Source organism: Tachysurus fulvidraco, chromosome 21 (genome assembly GCF_022655615.1).
Source record: "Tachysurus fulvidraco isolate hzauxx_2018 chromosome 21, HZAU_PFXX_2.0, whole genome shotgun sequence".
In the NCBI taxonomy this organism is placed as follows: domain Eukaryota; kingdom Metazoa; phylum Chordata; class Actinopteri; order Siluriformes; family Bagridae; genus Tachysurus; species Tachysurus fulvidraco.
In genome coordinates, this window is record NC_062538.1 from 15,652,816 (window position 1) to 15,667,860 (window position 15,045).

At 38.6% G+C, this 15,045-nt stretch overlaps 1 protein-coding gene and 1 long non-coding RNA gene across 2 annotated transcripts; one reads left to right on the forward strand and one right to left on the reverse strand.

Moving 5' to 3' along the window:
* Positions 1–2,254: 2,254 nt before the first annotated feature.
* On the forward strand, positions 2,255–11,847 carry dolpp1 (dolichyldiphosphatase 1). Its single transcript, XM_027179661.2, has 8 exons — positions 2,255–2,423; positions 7,191–7,291; positions 7,859–7,943; positions 8,802–8,901; positions 9,028–9,126; positions 9,204–9,332; positions 10,646–10,735; positions 10,821–11,847. The coding sequence occupies exons 1-8, from the start codon at positions 2,348–2,350 to the stop codon at positions 10,855–10,857; spliced, it is 717 nt and encodes a 238-aa protein (XP_027035462.1). The 5' UTR covers positions 2,255–2,347; the 3' UTR covers positions 10,858–11,847.
* Positions 11,414–15,043, reverse strand: LOC125139809. The gene is made up of 2 exons (XR_007138930.1): positions 14,923–15,043; positions 11,414–13,005 (listed from the first exon to the last, which is right to left on the reverse strand). It is a non-coding gene; the product is annotated as an uncharacterized LOC125139809 (long non-coding RNA).
* Between the last annotated feature and the right edge of the window lie 2 nt (positions 15,044–15,045).

Below are 15,045 nucleotides of genomic sequence, written 5' to 3' on the forward strand. Positions count from 1 at the left end.
GAAGCTTCATGGTCTGGCTCTTAGAGTGTAAATTCATTAAAAGGTTAAAAAAAATGTTTTGAAAGCTTTTAATATTTTAAAAGCCATGCCTTCATAAAGCTAATAAAAAAAACAAACATGAAAGTGGTTCATAGTTTCAACATGCATCAAAATTTGTCATCTGATTTCTTCATTTTTTTGCACTGGAGCTATAAAGCTAATGTAGTTAATGTAGTTAACCCAAACTTATAATCTGAAAGCAGCATCCTGCTAACTGTATACTTAACATTTATGGAAGGAGTCAGTGCTGGACATGCTTTGTAACAGTCAGTATGTTTGCCATCATGGGAAAGTCTTTAGAGTTGAGAACTTTGTACTTTCTTTTTAATTGTCTTTTAATTTTATTTAAATTCATGAGAGGCTGGTAAGGGAATGACAATAGCTTGTATAATTGAGAGAACAGCAAGAAAGAGACCGACCGATAGAGAGAGAGAGAGAGTTATCTCGACTATCTTGCGCTCATGAAACCATGTGCATTTGCACATTCCTCACTTATGCCTATAGATTTGGAGCTTTTATTTTGCTATCAATTTATTTGTTTGTTGACCTTGTAATTTTGTTTTTATTCCTTGTCATATTAAATTGTTTTTGGCTTCAAGTATTAGAAAGCAGTACTTGAGTAAAAGTACAAGTATCGTACTAGAAAAAGCCTTTGGTAGAAGTGAAAGTCACCTTTTAGAATATTACTCAAGTAAAAGTCTTAAAGTATCTGATATATACTGTACTTAAGAATCAAAAGTCATTTTCTGATATTTAATGTACTTAAGTATTTGAAGTAAAAGTAAAAAGTAAAATTTCAGTGATTTTCGATAGGCATAAGAGCAGGGGCGGTTCTAGGATTTCATCTTTAGGGGGTTTTAGCTCTCAGTGAGAATTTGAAACAAGAAGAGTTTTATATTATATATTATATGACTACATAGTAAGCCAAAAGTTATGTATTATTAAATGGCAAAAATGGACACCAAAATGTTATGCATGATGTAATGATGCCAGTCTTGAATCAAATCAGTTCATGTATGTGTGCATTCTCTACAAACTGTGTGTCCAATGAATGCAGTCATTAATAAAAAAAAGATTCACAAGACAAAGACCAAATCAATAAATATTATTTTTATTTAGAATTGAATTGATTGTTTGCATTAATATTTTGTTTGTGCTATCAACTCTGGTAATAAGAACAGTGAAATTTTACTGCTTTTGGTTGCCGTCTTTGCGGCTTTCCGCCGATTTACGTTATAGATAAATGCCTCCAGCTCTGACCGCGCGTGCACGCTGCGCGTGCCTGTGCTTCTCCGTAGAGCGTTTGGATGTGTGTAATGTAATCTAGGAGCAGTGATTCGCCAAAACTCCCTTATTGCAGTCACACACATTTCTTCTGATTTTATTTTGGAGTAATGAGTAACGAAGATGCTTAGTGTAAATATAACGGAGTAAAAGTATACATTTTGTTTAGGAAATGTAGTGGAGGAAAAGTGAAAGTTGACAAATTTAAATAGCGAAGTAAAGTACAGATACGTGAAATTTCTACTTAAGTACAGTAACGAAGTATTTGTACTCCATTACATATAAATAATAATGAGAATATCCACTGAAATGTCCCAAATGTGGGCTGTAATGTTTTAAATATTTTAACTATAAGCTGCTAAAAAGCACAAAGTGACATTCATTAAAATATTGTACTAGTTGACATATTTTTCTGGTATAAGAGGAATAAAACAGTTAAAGTTGAATCAGTTCAGGACATGCGATAACGCTTAAGCCTGTCATCAGACTATTTTATACAAATAATCACTTCACAACTGTGTGCCATTTAAATCCATTTGTTGTCGAATGAATGAACATTAAATCCAGTGTATACATGGAGTACAGATCTTTTCAGCAGCACACACAATCTGGTGTAAACAATTGCAATGTAATAAATAATAAGCACCTTTCTAGATTTGTCTGGTGCCTTAATATATATCAGACATTACAAAATAACTATTGTAGGGAAATATTCCGTGATTGTTGACGATTTTGCGTAACGTGTCAATTAAACAACATTTATTCATTCAATTGTTTTTTTTTCTCTTTTATTTGAATTATCCCAGTTTTTAATATGTCAAGTTTGTCGCCCACTGATTGGTCGAGAGCGTTCAACTGCACGTGTTTGGTTGGACGTTGGTTCCTGTGCAGACTTTTTCCCCCCTCTGAGAAAATCTATGGTGAATGGAGGATTATGGCGGCGCGCGGTAAACGCTGAGTGGCTGAGGACGCACAGGCGTTCCATGCTGATTGGTCGATTCTAGATGCCCGGTGTCCGGGTAAGATGGCGGCGGAAGAGCAGTGCTCGGTACCACCTCGATGGCAGTCGATATCTTTAACGCACGTAGAGTATCCAGCTGGTGAGTGTAAATTGCGATTCTTTGTTTTTTTTACTAAAGTGAGCCACATTGTCGAAAAGCACTTTGTCTTTGCTGGAAAGTCTGTGTGAGGTTTTACAACTGAATGGACACGACTATGGGATCGCTTGCCAAATAGTGATACCGCAGCGCGCATACTTCGCTCAAGTTTTTTTCTCCACTCATTTTCCGACAGATCCGACCTCCTGATTTGTGATTGGCTAAAATTTTGTGGACGCGCGTAATTATTATCTGGGATGCTACTGGAATTACATGCGGTCTACTTAACCCCTCCCAGGAGGTGGGATCCTTTCATCCAATCCTATATCCGTAGGGCGTGGCTAAACGGAATACGGGTGCGGAAAGAAATAACGAACGCAGAAAATTTAAATAGAGCTGCCAAATTGTGCAGTCGTTGCGCGCATGCGCGTTTAAATCCGTACTCTCCCTACTGGGGCGCCCCTTTTCGCTTGGCATTAGACGTTTAACTCTTCATAAAACCTTTGTATAAACTCACAAAACTCAGAAGTATCCTTGTTTTTTTTTTTTTTTTTTTTTTTAAATCAATTATATATTTTAGTTTTCAGCCATCTCCTTTAAGGAAAAGCCTTCCAGAGTGCGACCTAGCTAGTAGCAGGCTAACTTGCTAAGTTGTTGTTTTTAACGTTATTTGCTAACGTGCTAAGATGCTGTCAGGAATCATCCGTCATGTTCCAGTCAGAGCTTGTTACATGTCTGTAATTAGTTTGAAAAAAAAAAACGCTTGTTTGTGCTGTTGTTGTCGTCTTTATAATCGTATAAATGTATTAGCCGTAAACACAAACGAAAGAACTGCCGTTACTTTCAGAGAGTTTTTAATTTAGACGGTATGGAATGAAACTAGAACGTGCAGCACACCGTCCTGTGGCTATAAGGATGTTATAACTGGGATTATAAAACGTTATAAAGAACTTGATGTGTTGGGTCAGATTACAGAGCAGCTACACGTCAGTGCCCAACGAGTGTATTTTCCTTTCTCAGCTGTAAACAGTCGTTGTTTTTTTTTCCCTTTCTCTGTTTTTCTAAGGAAGGTGTGGCAGCTTGCACACTACAGTAGTAAACAGTGTTTCCCTTGAAGCCTCACATATGTATCCTGACGGCACTGTTACTATTTAGTACCGTAGTGTAATGATTTGTAGTGGTTTCTTATCGATTTATTGATCTATTTCATATTATTTAGTATGCAAGCGTGCTGTTTCGGATGGTATCCAGCTTGGGATTCCATCACACTTGATGGCAGATATAAACTGGTGAGGAAACGGGAGCACGTGCTGGTGGGAGGTGAAGTCTGGCTTGGTTCTGTTCAGCGTGTCGGAGTAAGAACATCCAAGAGGAGGCTGTAGTCGTCCTAATTATGGTTATTTTTTAGTCTATCTATATTAAGATAGACTAGAAATCCACCCACTGAATGTCTAGGGACCCGAAATGAGGACATGGAGCACGAGGATTTACTCAGTGTTAGTGTCTGTGTACAGTTTTGTGACTACCAAAGTCTGAATTTCAGTGGTCTTTACTAGTCTGTGAAATGGTCGTGTCAGATTATTTGGTGATGAGCTTTAACACACATGTTCACAACACTTTTCATGGAGTACTCACTGACCTGTAGATGTTATTGTTGGGAAAAGACTGAAGTCCAGGACCCCAGACCTGCGGTTACAGACAAAAAACACATTTTGAATACGTAATCGTATCGATATGATGCAGAAGCAGCAGTAGAAAATGGCTTTGTGGAAACAACCATTCTTCATTCTTCAGTTTCACTTCAGTTGCGTTCACACCGACAGTGATTTTACCACCACAAGTCTCCATTCACTGTATTATGAAGTCGTCATGAGGCTTCGTAAGGAGGATGTTTATCAGTGGGTTGTGTTGCTAGCATTTAGCAAATCAGATTTCTTCCTGCTAAAATTAAATGTTCTGGAGGGAGATTTGGTGTTTGTGTATATAATTCAGAAGCGTATATCCGAATCCTATCATTTACAAGATGAAGGTGAAGCAGTGTGTGCTATTTGCCACAGATCAAATGTGCTGTCTTCAGTCCCATTACTAGTCCCTGTATAGAGATACTCCATATTTGCATAAAGTTATTTGTTGCATTGCTGGATGCCCACATTTAGTCACCAATGTTGCTCGTGTCACTGGAAGTCACCAGCTCTCATTGAAAATGACTGGACTCCAGTCACTTCGTCATGGCGAGTTGTTATATGTACGAATGTAGCATTAATAAATGATTCATTAGCAGGTTTCATTTCCACTTTGTCAATTGCGTTACCTTAGTTATTGCAATTTATTTTGTTTTGCTTTAAGCTGGCTTTACAGACAAAAAGGTCTTAGATAATATAACTATAATAAACAACTGGAAACAGAAAAAATGGATAATGGTTAGAGTCAGAGTGGTTAGTACCTATCAAAAGTGGTCCAAGGAGTCGCTTAAGTCAGGGCTACAAGGACATTTCACTACATCCTTACACACAAGCTTAAATAATAATAAGCAGCTGTGCTTATAACACCTCTAGCTACCAAAAAAGTGTAGCAGCTGTAAAAAACATTCAGTGAAAGCGACGTGACATACAGCTAAGTACGGTGACCCATACTCAGAATTTGTTTTCTGCATTTGACCCATCCAAAGTGCACACACACAGCAGTGAACACACACACAGCAGTGAACACACACACAGCAGTGAACACACACACAGCAGTGAACACACACACAGCAGTGAACACACACACAGCAGTGAACACGCACACACCATGAACACACACCCGGAGCAGTGGGCAGCCATTTATGCTGCGGTGCCCGGGGAGCAGTTGGGGGGTCCGGTGCCTTGCTCAAGGGCACCTCAGTTGTGGCCGGCCCGAGACTCAAACCCACAACCTTAGGATTATGAGTCAGACTCTAAACATTAGGCCACGACTTGAATGAACATCTAATTGGAATAATTTTGTATAGTGCGACAAGATCGTATTAATCATAAGAGTGCTTTAGAACGCATAAAATTCCCCCCACCATTCTGTGAAAATGTAATAACTCATGTACAACCATAGATCCGTTTCATGCAAATGAATGAGCGTGTACCATGAACTTGACATCATTTTAAAAATCCTCATAAATGCTCATTGTCACAGTAAACACTGTAAAGACTGATTCCTTCGTCCACGAGGGAAGCAGAGCGTCTTTTCTGTTTCTACTCCTTTAGAATCCAACCCATCAGATGACGACTTCAAAACTACTGAAGTCTTTTCGATTTTGTGTGCCGTATGCATCAGATGTTCGGCAGTTCATCTGAGGCTTAGACTTCCTCTAAAGTTGTGAGGAAATTGTGGGTTAAAATCACAAACACGGTAGTGGCAACGGCAAAACGTACACCAAAATACTGACCTGCTCACGTTAAATAGTGTAAGACCACCTACCTACATGCCTGACCCTTTATATGAAGGTAAGAGTGGCAAAGCTAATGTGTTTGTATGTGTGTATGTGTGTGTGTATGTATATTTGTATACATATGTATATTATATGTATGTGTGTGTGTGTGTGTGTGTGTATATATATATATATATATATATATATATATATATATATACACACACACATATATAAATATAAACACATATATATATATACACACATATATAAATATACACACATATATAAATCCCCATACCACATGCATTCCATGCAACCTGTCTTTAAGCCAGACACGAAGACTCCATGTTTCACGTTACATGTGGACTCGTTCTGTACACGATGCAGGATCCTGCTGATTTGATTACGTAAGCAAAACATAATCATTTTCTTCCATCGCATTCCTCCGGTTAGAGGATCTCGCTCGTAATCTAATCAAACAGATCTGTGTTGGAAAGACAAGAGTCTCCCTGAGGAGGTCAAACATGTCGCATTTAAGCATGATTGCCGATTGTATGTCCAATCGACTGTGTGTTAGATTGTGATTTTGATCTTGTTTTTAAGCAGAATGTTGAACAGTCAGGTTTATATTTGGTTAGAATTTTTGACAAGTGTTCTTGTGACGGAGGAGGAAGTCTTCTCCCGCTGTCTGTGACAAAACATCAGCCTGCCTCAGATGGGGAAAAATCCGGTCCTCGGAATTGTCATTTTCGACCTCTGTGATTTCCAGGGTCAAAGGACGAAAAAACAAAACATGAACACCTCCATGTTCATCTTTGTTAGCAACTGTGATGCGTGATGTAGAACTGTTTAGTTCTTTTTTTTTTTTCTTTTCTTTTTTTTTATTTATTTGTTTTTATTTTTAAACCAGTACACTGGCTTTCCATCTCACTGGTGGAAATGAAATGGACTTATAGGCCATTTTTTTCAATCAGTATAAACAAGAGAATTATTTTATAGCTGCATGTCTGATATAAAACGAGTCTCCTTCAGTTGAAATAACGCCCTCAAATTCAATCACTTGGGGCATCTTGTAGAGCAGAATCGGGTTTGATATCACCATTTACTTTTAAAACGTTTTAATCTGTACACAATCTAATATATTTTATATGTAATATATACATTTTACCTTCGGCCTAGTATGTAGAAATATACCAGGTATGAGCCTAACACTGATACCTGATTCTCTTAAAGCTCTGAGTTTAAATAAACCAGATAAAGTCTGGCTGAAGGTCAGAGTTGCTGGGGAATCTCTATAGAGACCTGTGATCTTACAATTCTGTTGTTGGATTATTTATTTGTTTCCTTTTTGTTTTTTTAACAAACAGGTGATCTGGCAGGGCAGATCCTGGCGTATGCCAGTCTGCTGCCGATGGCAATCCTGGTTGGCTTTGTCACTCTCATTGTCTTCAAGAGAGAGCTGCACACGGTGAGCACACTTACCTCTTAACTACTGGATTTGACCTGTACGATTTAATGCCACACTTGGTATCACTTTGCTATGGTTGGCATCTAGAGGTGGATTAACCCTTTGACAGAAAGTGAAATCATTTCAAATCGTATCGATTTCACTAATACGCAGCCCCGAGCCTAGAGTACAAAAGATCTCTCTCATTATGTAACTGAAACAACAGACGTGACCAATTTTCATGACTTCCATTAGATTTTGAAACAGTAAAAGTTAACAGCAGTGAGGGAAGAAACAAACTTCCTCCATGAAGGTGTTTATATACAGTCCCTTTTAGGATTTTTCACCATTTGCAATGTGAATGAGGAATTTTTTTCCTGCATACAACATTCAGAAATTAAGATTAAGACTTCAAACGTTTGGACTCGACTGTATGTGCACGTAAAAGTTCAGCTGCTCGAGCAGACATTGTTCAGTTAGAGAACTAGAAATAAAATCGAACCATGTACGTTCTCGAGCGGATCATTAGAAGACTTTCGTGCTACATAAGCCGTTAAGGTCAGTGACTGATTATAACGTCTTATGCAGATTTCGTTTTTTGCCGGTTTGGTGATGAACGAAGGGCTGAACTGGTTGCTGAAACACATCCTACAGGAGCCCCGCCCATGTGGAGGTAAGCCCCTCCCATCATTTCTTTTTTTTAATTCTTTTTTTCCCCTAGGCTTTAAGGCTTTATCAGAAGCTCGTTCTTCATACATGGCTTCCTGAATCAGAATAAATTCTTATATTGCTGGGTTTGTTTGTTTGTTTATTTGTTTATTTATTTATTTATTTATTGCCACCAAGACAACATGCACTCAAGCTCAATACTGCTCAAGCGCTGGCTTGTTAGACAAGAACAACTATATATTCATAAAATCCCAGTAATGCATTTCCTGCAATTGTTTAATCAGGAGGTTGAGGTGAAGAAAGACAACACTAACCCAAATAGCCACTCATTACCTCTACGGTGAGCAAATGACATCTCAGAATACACAACACATCAAACCTCGAGGTGGATGAGATACAACAGCAAAATACCACATCGGGTTTTCTTCTTTCAGCCAGGAATGGGAATCCTAATCTACAGTGGGCACAGGGTTACTTGTACTGGACAGTTGAAGACTGGAAAAACGAATGTCCTCTATGTACAGAGTCTTTTGAGGAATCTCAGGGCAAAAAGTGTCTATAGGGCAAAATATAACTTCGACAACACACAGGGATTTCAATACATCCTTCTTAGGATAAAGGTGTTCATAAAGACTGTAGACTTGTTTCCTGATTTTTTTAACGACATATGAAGAACATGGCCCAGGAAGTCACCCCAATGTTTCACCTGTCGCAGTTTGGATAGAAGTTGAAATAAAAATATGTTTTTATAGACTATTTTGCTCATAGTAACATGAATGTATGTCTGTGCCGTAACATACTGTGTTGTATAGTGAGAACACATGTAGCACATGCCATATAATGGTATTCCATGTTATTTCAGGAGGCCACAGCACAGTAACCACAGAGTACGGCATGCCATCCAGCCACTCGCAGTTCATCTGGTTCTTTGTCGTTTACTTTTTCCTCTTTCTTTATTTAAGGTGAGTCAAGGTCATAAGTAATAAGACACAAAATAGACAAAGGTCCACAAGGGTACAGCATTAATATCATATTCATATTATATGTTTTAGTCTATACAATAACTTGCTTGTATTTTTATCTGACAGAATGCATCAGACAAACAACGCCAGATGTGTGGAGTTGTTATGGAGACACGTGCTGTCAATCATTCTACTGGGCGTGGCTTTGTCCGTGTCATACAGCAGGTAAGGCTCGTTTTCGCTATAATCGTTTTAATATAGCGGTATCGGTCAAAGTGTTTATAATTTGTTTGTGTTTACAGAGTTTACCTTCTCTACCACACCTGGAGTCAGGTGATATACGGGGGCGTAGCTGGAATGGTGGTCGCCGTGGTCTGGTTTTTCATAACACAGGAGGTGCTGACGCCGATCTTTCCCAAGATAGCAGCCTGGTAACTCACACACACACACACACACACACACACACACACTCATCAGTTACAGGAGGGTTTCATTTCTGACTTTAAACTTTATTTTCCATTTCTATAAATCAGATCTGTAATATTTGAATAAAAGTAATTTCACTAATAATAAAACTGAACTGTGTACCTGAACCCTACATTGTGGTAAGGTAATGTGTTAAATTGGAGGACTTAAAGGCAGGGTCTCCGATTTTTGAGAAATGCTTCAGAAAACTAAGTCGGGCCGAATAATGAACAAAAATCAAAACAAACGTGTAGCCAATGAGCAGAAAGGGGCGGGTCTTGTCAATATGCAGCGGAGAGAGTGTTCAGTGTGCATGTGTGACATTAGCAGAAAGCGGTTTTAACACTGACATGAAGGATAAAAACAAAGAAAGAAAGCAAAGAACCTTATGATAAGGCAAGAAGTAGGACGTGTTAATATAGGATCAGCTTTCCGGCGCTGGAGAGAACTGAAGGAGCAGGAAGTTCCCGAGTCAATAACTCCTGAGCTAAACGCTGTTCCTACACAAATAACACCTCTTTTCTACCGTAGTAATGTAGAGAGGCAGCTACAAACGCGTTTTGTGTAGTAACAGCGTTTAGCTCAGGAGTTATTGACTCGGGAAATTCAACTTTACTTAAGACGCCGAGGCGCTTTTTCTTTTTGATAGGTGAGTAACGTTGGGTTTGCATATATTTGTTTCACAGAACTAATAGATGCCGTCCTTTACATGATTATGCTTGTGTGTCATTTTTGCTTGTTTGTTTATCTGCAATCGTTTTGTTCTTCTCTTCAGCTATGAAAAAAAACACATTTCTTTCCATTATTTGCCATGGTCTTTGACTCTTTGATACAATTAAAATTTGGTGAAACGTTGGCAAAAAAAAAAAAAAGAATAATACTTTTTGGGGATTTGCTGCTATTTGAAAATTACTGGTGGTTAGTATTAGCTAAATTATTGATTTTGAATTAAAAAAATTCACCTCTCTCTCTCTCTCTCTCTCTCTCTCTCTCTCTCTCTCTCTCTCTCTCTCTCTGTGTCTGTCTCTCTCCCTCCCTCTCATCTCTCTCTCTCCCTCTCACATCTGTCTCTCTCTCTCTTCCTCTCACATCTCTCTCTCTCACACTCTCTCTCTCTCTCTCTCTCCCTCTCACATCTGTCTCTCTCTCTTCCTCTCACATCTGTCTCTCTCTCTTCCTCTCACATCTCTCTCTCACATCTCTCACTCTCTCGCACACCTCTCTCTCTCTCTCTCTTTCTATTTTTTTTTTTCTTTCAATGTGTTTCTGTCTTTCTCAGGCCCATATCAGAGTTTTTCCTGGTGAGGGACACAAGTCTCATTCCCAATATTCTGTGGTTTGAGTACACGGTCACCAGATCAGAAGCCAGGTAACATTCACCTGTTTGTAACCTGTGATTCTTTGTGTTCATTTTTTCTTTTATCATTCAGCAAAACACTTTTCCTCTATTACAGGAACAGACAACGAAAGCTGGGAACAAAACTTCAGTGATCTGCACTCTCCGCTGGTTCAAACTGACAAAAAAAGGACCACAAACACACACGCACTCACACTCTCTCTCACTCATACACACACTCCTACATTCTAACACACTGGAGACCGAACGTCTGGACTGTCCGGGTTGAGGCTTTCCGTTTTCATGCGGACCAAAAACGAGATTTCAGTCGAGAGGTCAAAGGGGCAGGGCCTGTGTAGGGGATCAACCCTCTCCTCTCGTCATCTCTTTCCGGTGCATGCTGACCGTGCAAGAGGCAAAGCTATTTAACAAGAAACATAATATATACTTTAACCATTATTGCACGAGGGTACCTGGTTTCAAATGGGAGTGAGAGAGAACGATAGAGAAGATTCTTTAGTGACATATAGCTGGTTTTTGTTACAGCATGACATTTTCTTTTAGAAACCGTGTAAGGGGGACTTGTTTGGGTGAGGGATTTGTAGCAGACAAGAAAATAAGTGAAAGAGGGAAAGTACTTTTTCATAGTTTCCATACTCTGGTAATATGTAATATCAAGTAAAATAATTTGCACTTTGTGACTCAGTATGGAAAAAAAAAACATTTTAATTATACTTAACACTAGTTACATAAGAAAAAAAAAACGCTTTAAATTGCTCCTTTTTTTTTTTTTTTTTGTCTATTCAAGAAAAGGCTACATTCCAAATTTAGATTTTTATAGATGTGTAATTCCCATGCAGATCACTTATTTGTCAAAATGATTAGTCCAGTTTCACACTAACTGCTCTGACTGGCCAGAAAGCTTTGGTTGCATTTGCTTTCAGAAGCATTTCTGTTTGCTCTACATTAGTAAAATATACTGGAGGTGATCATAAGCCGACGAGCCGAAGCAGGCGTGTTCGAGTTCAGGGGTCGTGATCTGCTCCGTCTTTTTATGCCCCATATGTTTAAAAGGTACTTTTATTGTTGTTGTTGGGAATTTTCCCTCTGAAAGTAATATTAATAAAAGTTTACCTGACCATTTAGCAGCCTTGTTTCACTCCAGGAAAGCTAAACTGCATAACTCTACATCTAAAATCCTTATACATACTTGAGCAGGTACACTGTCCTGGGACAAATTCAGTGGTTTACACCGCAATATATTCAGATGCTGTTAGAGCTTTTTTAAACAGAAAACTTCTAAACAGAGTACATTTAGAAGCAAATAATAAGGAAACTCCACCAACTTAATCATGAATGTATCCAAGGGTGTGAATTTAGGATTGAGGAATCATCAGAAATTATGACTTCATGCTGAATTTCTTCAAATGGGTAAATGATCCTATACGTAGGACAGTTTCAATATGGAACAATTTCCTATAATTTTTGTGTGTTATTGGAGTTTCTCCACCAAACATAGTTCAGGAATGATGGGACAAAAGTGACTGAGCAGTAACTTATTTCCTCAATTTTTCTAGTCTTGGGCACTAACCCACCAATTGGTAGCATTAAAGGAAAATCTCTCAAAACCCAAAACCTCAGGTAAACTATTAGCATGTGGTGGTAATGGTGATAAAAGCTGCTCTACAGCTTCTATGCCTATAAAGAATGTGCCCATGTTGGGATGGCCATAAATGGAAGGGTCATCACAGACTAGTGCTTTGATTTTTCTTTCTTTTTTTATGTTGTGTAATACATATCAGGCTGAATAAAGTCAATTGGATATAGGCGTGTATGTCTGTTTCACATCTGTTTGTAGAAAATACAGTGGGTTATCTTGAGAATGTGACATTCAAAACACCATATAGAAGGTTAGTGTACTATCAGTCCAACATTAAAATATCTGATTAAATGAACCAGTGTGAATAATGTTTCAAGCACACTAATTAGTCCAAGACGTCCTTATTCGCATACCGTTTTTGTGTTCCGGTACTGTTTTTGTACTCCCATCCATTAACCCTAATGGCTGCTTTACTTTTAGTGGCTCACATTCTGTTTCTTTGATGACAATCAGATGGCTCATCAGACAACACCATGAATATCAACAATCACCAACTGTTCCTGGAGACCTACCATTCTTCATTCTTCATCTCTGGCCGTAATCCAACAAAGCCGCTCCAAAAATCAATCTACTGTTTAGTGGAATGTTGGTAGAACTGGAACTAAATGATGCAGGAACAATGTACATGATCACATGAGCAGATCTGAGGAGGAGATAACAAAAAAAACATTGGTATCTGATATTGTCTTTCTTTTCGCTTAAAAAGATTTTTTTCTGCCTTTTAAAAAATAAACAGCTATGCCTACTCTTCATGTGACACATTATACTGTTTGCAAAATGCGGTTAGGCGCCCCTTTATGATTATAGCTCAGGTTAGAACTGTGAGTATAAACCTATAATATAAATATTAAGTACTGATGGGGCTAGGTTCAATTCAACTTTCTTTATATACTGCTGTAACGGTGCTAATTATCACAACACAGAAATCCTTAATCAGCAAGTGATAAGTGATGGTCACAAGGAAAAAGGCCCCGAGTATACATGAGGATAATCGTGAGAAGAACCAAACTTGAAAGGGAGCTCCGACTATGAATGATCAGTATGAGCATTGTGGCCTTTATTTTTTAAATAATTTTTATTTACATCTATAATCTCAGAGCGAGGGTATCCGTGTGGTGCATCCACATCAATCTAGCAATATGCTGTCCATGTTTTGCTTGCTTGCTTCTACAGGAGTGAAGTCGGGATAGGCTATGCAGACCCGGGGCCCAGAAAGAGTCAGGCTCACTGGCATGTCATTAGGAAGCAGAAAGACACAACCGTGATTGAAGGCCAGAATTAGGTCATTTACTACTTTAACCAGTATTGTCTGTTCTGTCTTCTCCAGTGGCTACCTCCAGTGGCTAACTGGAGTATTTTTCTTAATTTCAAATCAGTGAACTTATTTGCCTCTCTTAGGTGACTTCTGCCTTCTCTATTTAGTTCAACATGGCTGAGGTTGAAACATACCTTGTCATTTACTTTAATTCTTTGCTTGCATGCTCTGTTTGAGTTTCTCCTATCTCTTGAAGTTGACCTTCCTCACTCAGTTTTTATTCTAGTTTGTGGTTGGAAATGTCTTTCGTCTTCACTCTCACTGGAAATGCATCGTCTGAGGATTCTTCCCTGGTAGCTATTGGGGTAGTAAACAATACCTTGGTAGGGTCTTTCGGCTGAGGTAGAGGTGGGTTGAGACCACTTGTATGAGGATCATCCCATGGCCTGGGTCTTTCTGAGTCAAAGATATTCTCGTCTAATGACGAATGTTATTATGAATGATAAATTATTTCCTGCAATTGACATGCCTCCTAAACTTACTAGTGACATGTCACCTGGGAATCTTCTCCCCGTTTCTAGTGGTAATGGGAGGTTGAGTTCCCTACCTTTGTGCCATATACTACTTATCCAGGTTGAACCTGGATGTTCTGTAGGGGCTGGCATATTATCGTACACTTGGACGGTAAAATCCTTTCCCAGAGATCTTCACAAATCCCTGATACTCTTAGGAGTTAAGGCGTACATCTCGCCTCCAGATGTCACTACCGATTCTGCCCCACTGAGGGCCAGAGGGTAGTTTTGACACCCAATATATCACAGGTGGATTGCTCATTTTTATGGGATGAAAGCTTTTCATCTATCTATTGTATCGGGTACTTTCTAGTTCCTTGCGCAGATACCTTGTTTAGTTGAATTTTCCACTAATACCACAGGAATTCTACGTATTATTTTTCTCCATACGGGCCACCATGAAGTAATTTATACTGACCTACGTGTCCCTTAGTGTAACTTTTTTTCAGATTGCATAGGATTGTGTTTTTTTTCTGTCATTCTATAACTAAAAAGTCTCTTCTATGCAATAAGGAATACAACCAATTAAGTCTAACATTATTTAAAATCTTAATAATAAAAAGATTATTTCCCAATAATAGCACATTCATTCTAATAGTGTATATCACAGCAATTTGCAATTACATTTTAATTTATTAATGAACATGTTTCACTTTTTATCCGTTTCGTGTTATGTTAAAGAAAACAGCCAGTTACTACTTGTTACAGCAGCTACAAACGTCCATTCCCTCACCAGTCTTGGTGACTTTCCTGTAGCAGAATATTCCTTATCTAATCATTTAAACTGTAATTAAATCGGTTTATGACCACCTTCAGGCAACTCAGTGTGAATGAGCCGTTACTATAGCAACCAGAA

What these genes read in the sequence shown, in the direction of transcription:
- dolpp1 (XM_027179661.2), top strand. Translation starts at nt 2,348, where the DNA reads ATGGCGGCGGAAGAGCAGTGCTCGGTACCACCTCGATGGCAGTCGATA. An exon ending in GCACGTAGAGTATCCAGCTG is followed by an intron (nt 2,424 to 7,190) that starts GTGAGTGTAAAT and finishes TTTAACAAACAG; the next exon opens with GTGATCTGGCAGGGCAGATC. An exon ending in TCAAGAGAGAGCTGCACACG is followed by an intron (nt 7,292 to 7,858) that starts GTGAGCACACTT and finishes CGTCTTATGCAG; the next exon opens with ATTTCGTTTTTTGCCGGTTT.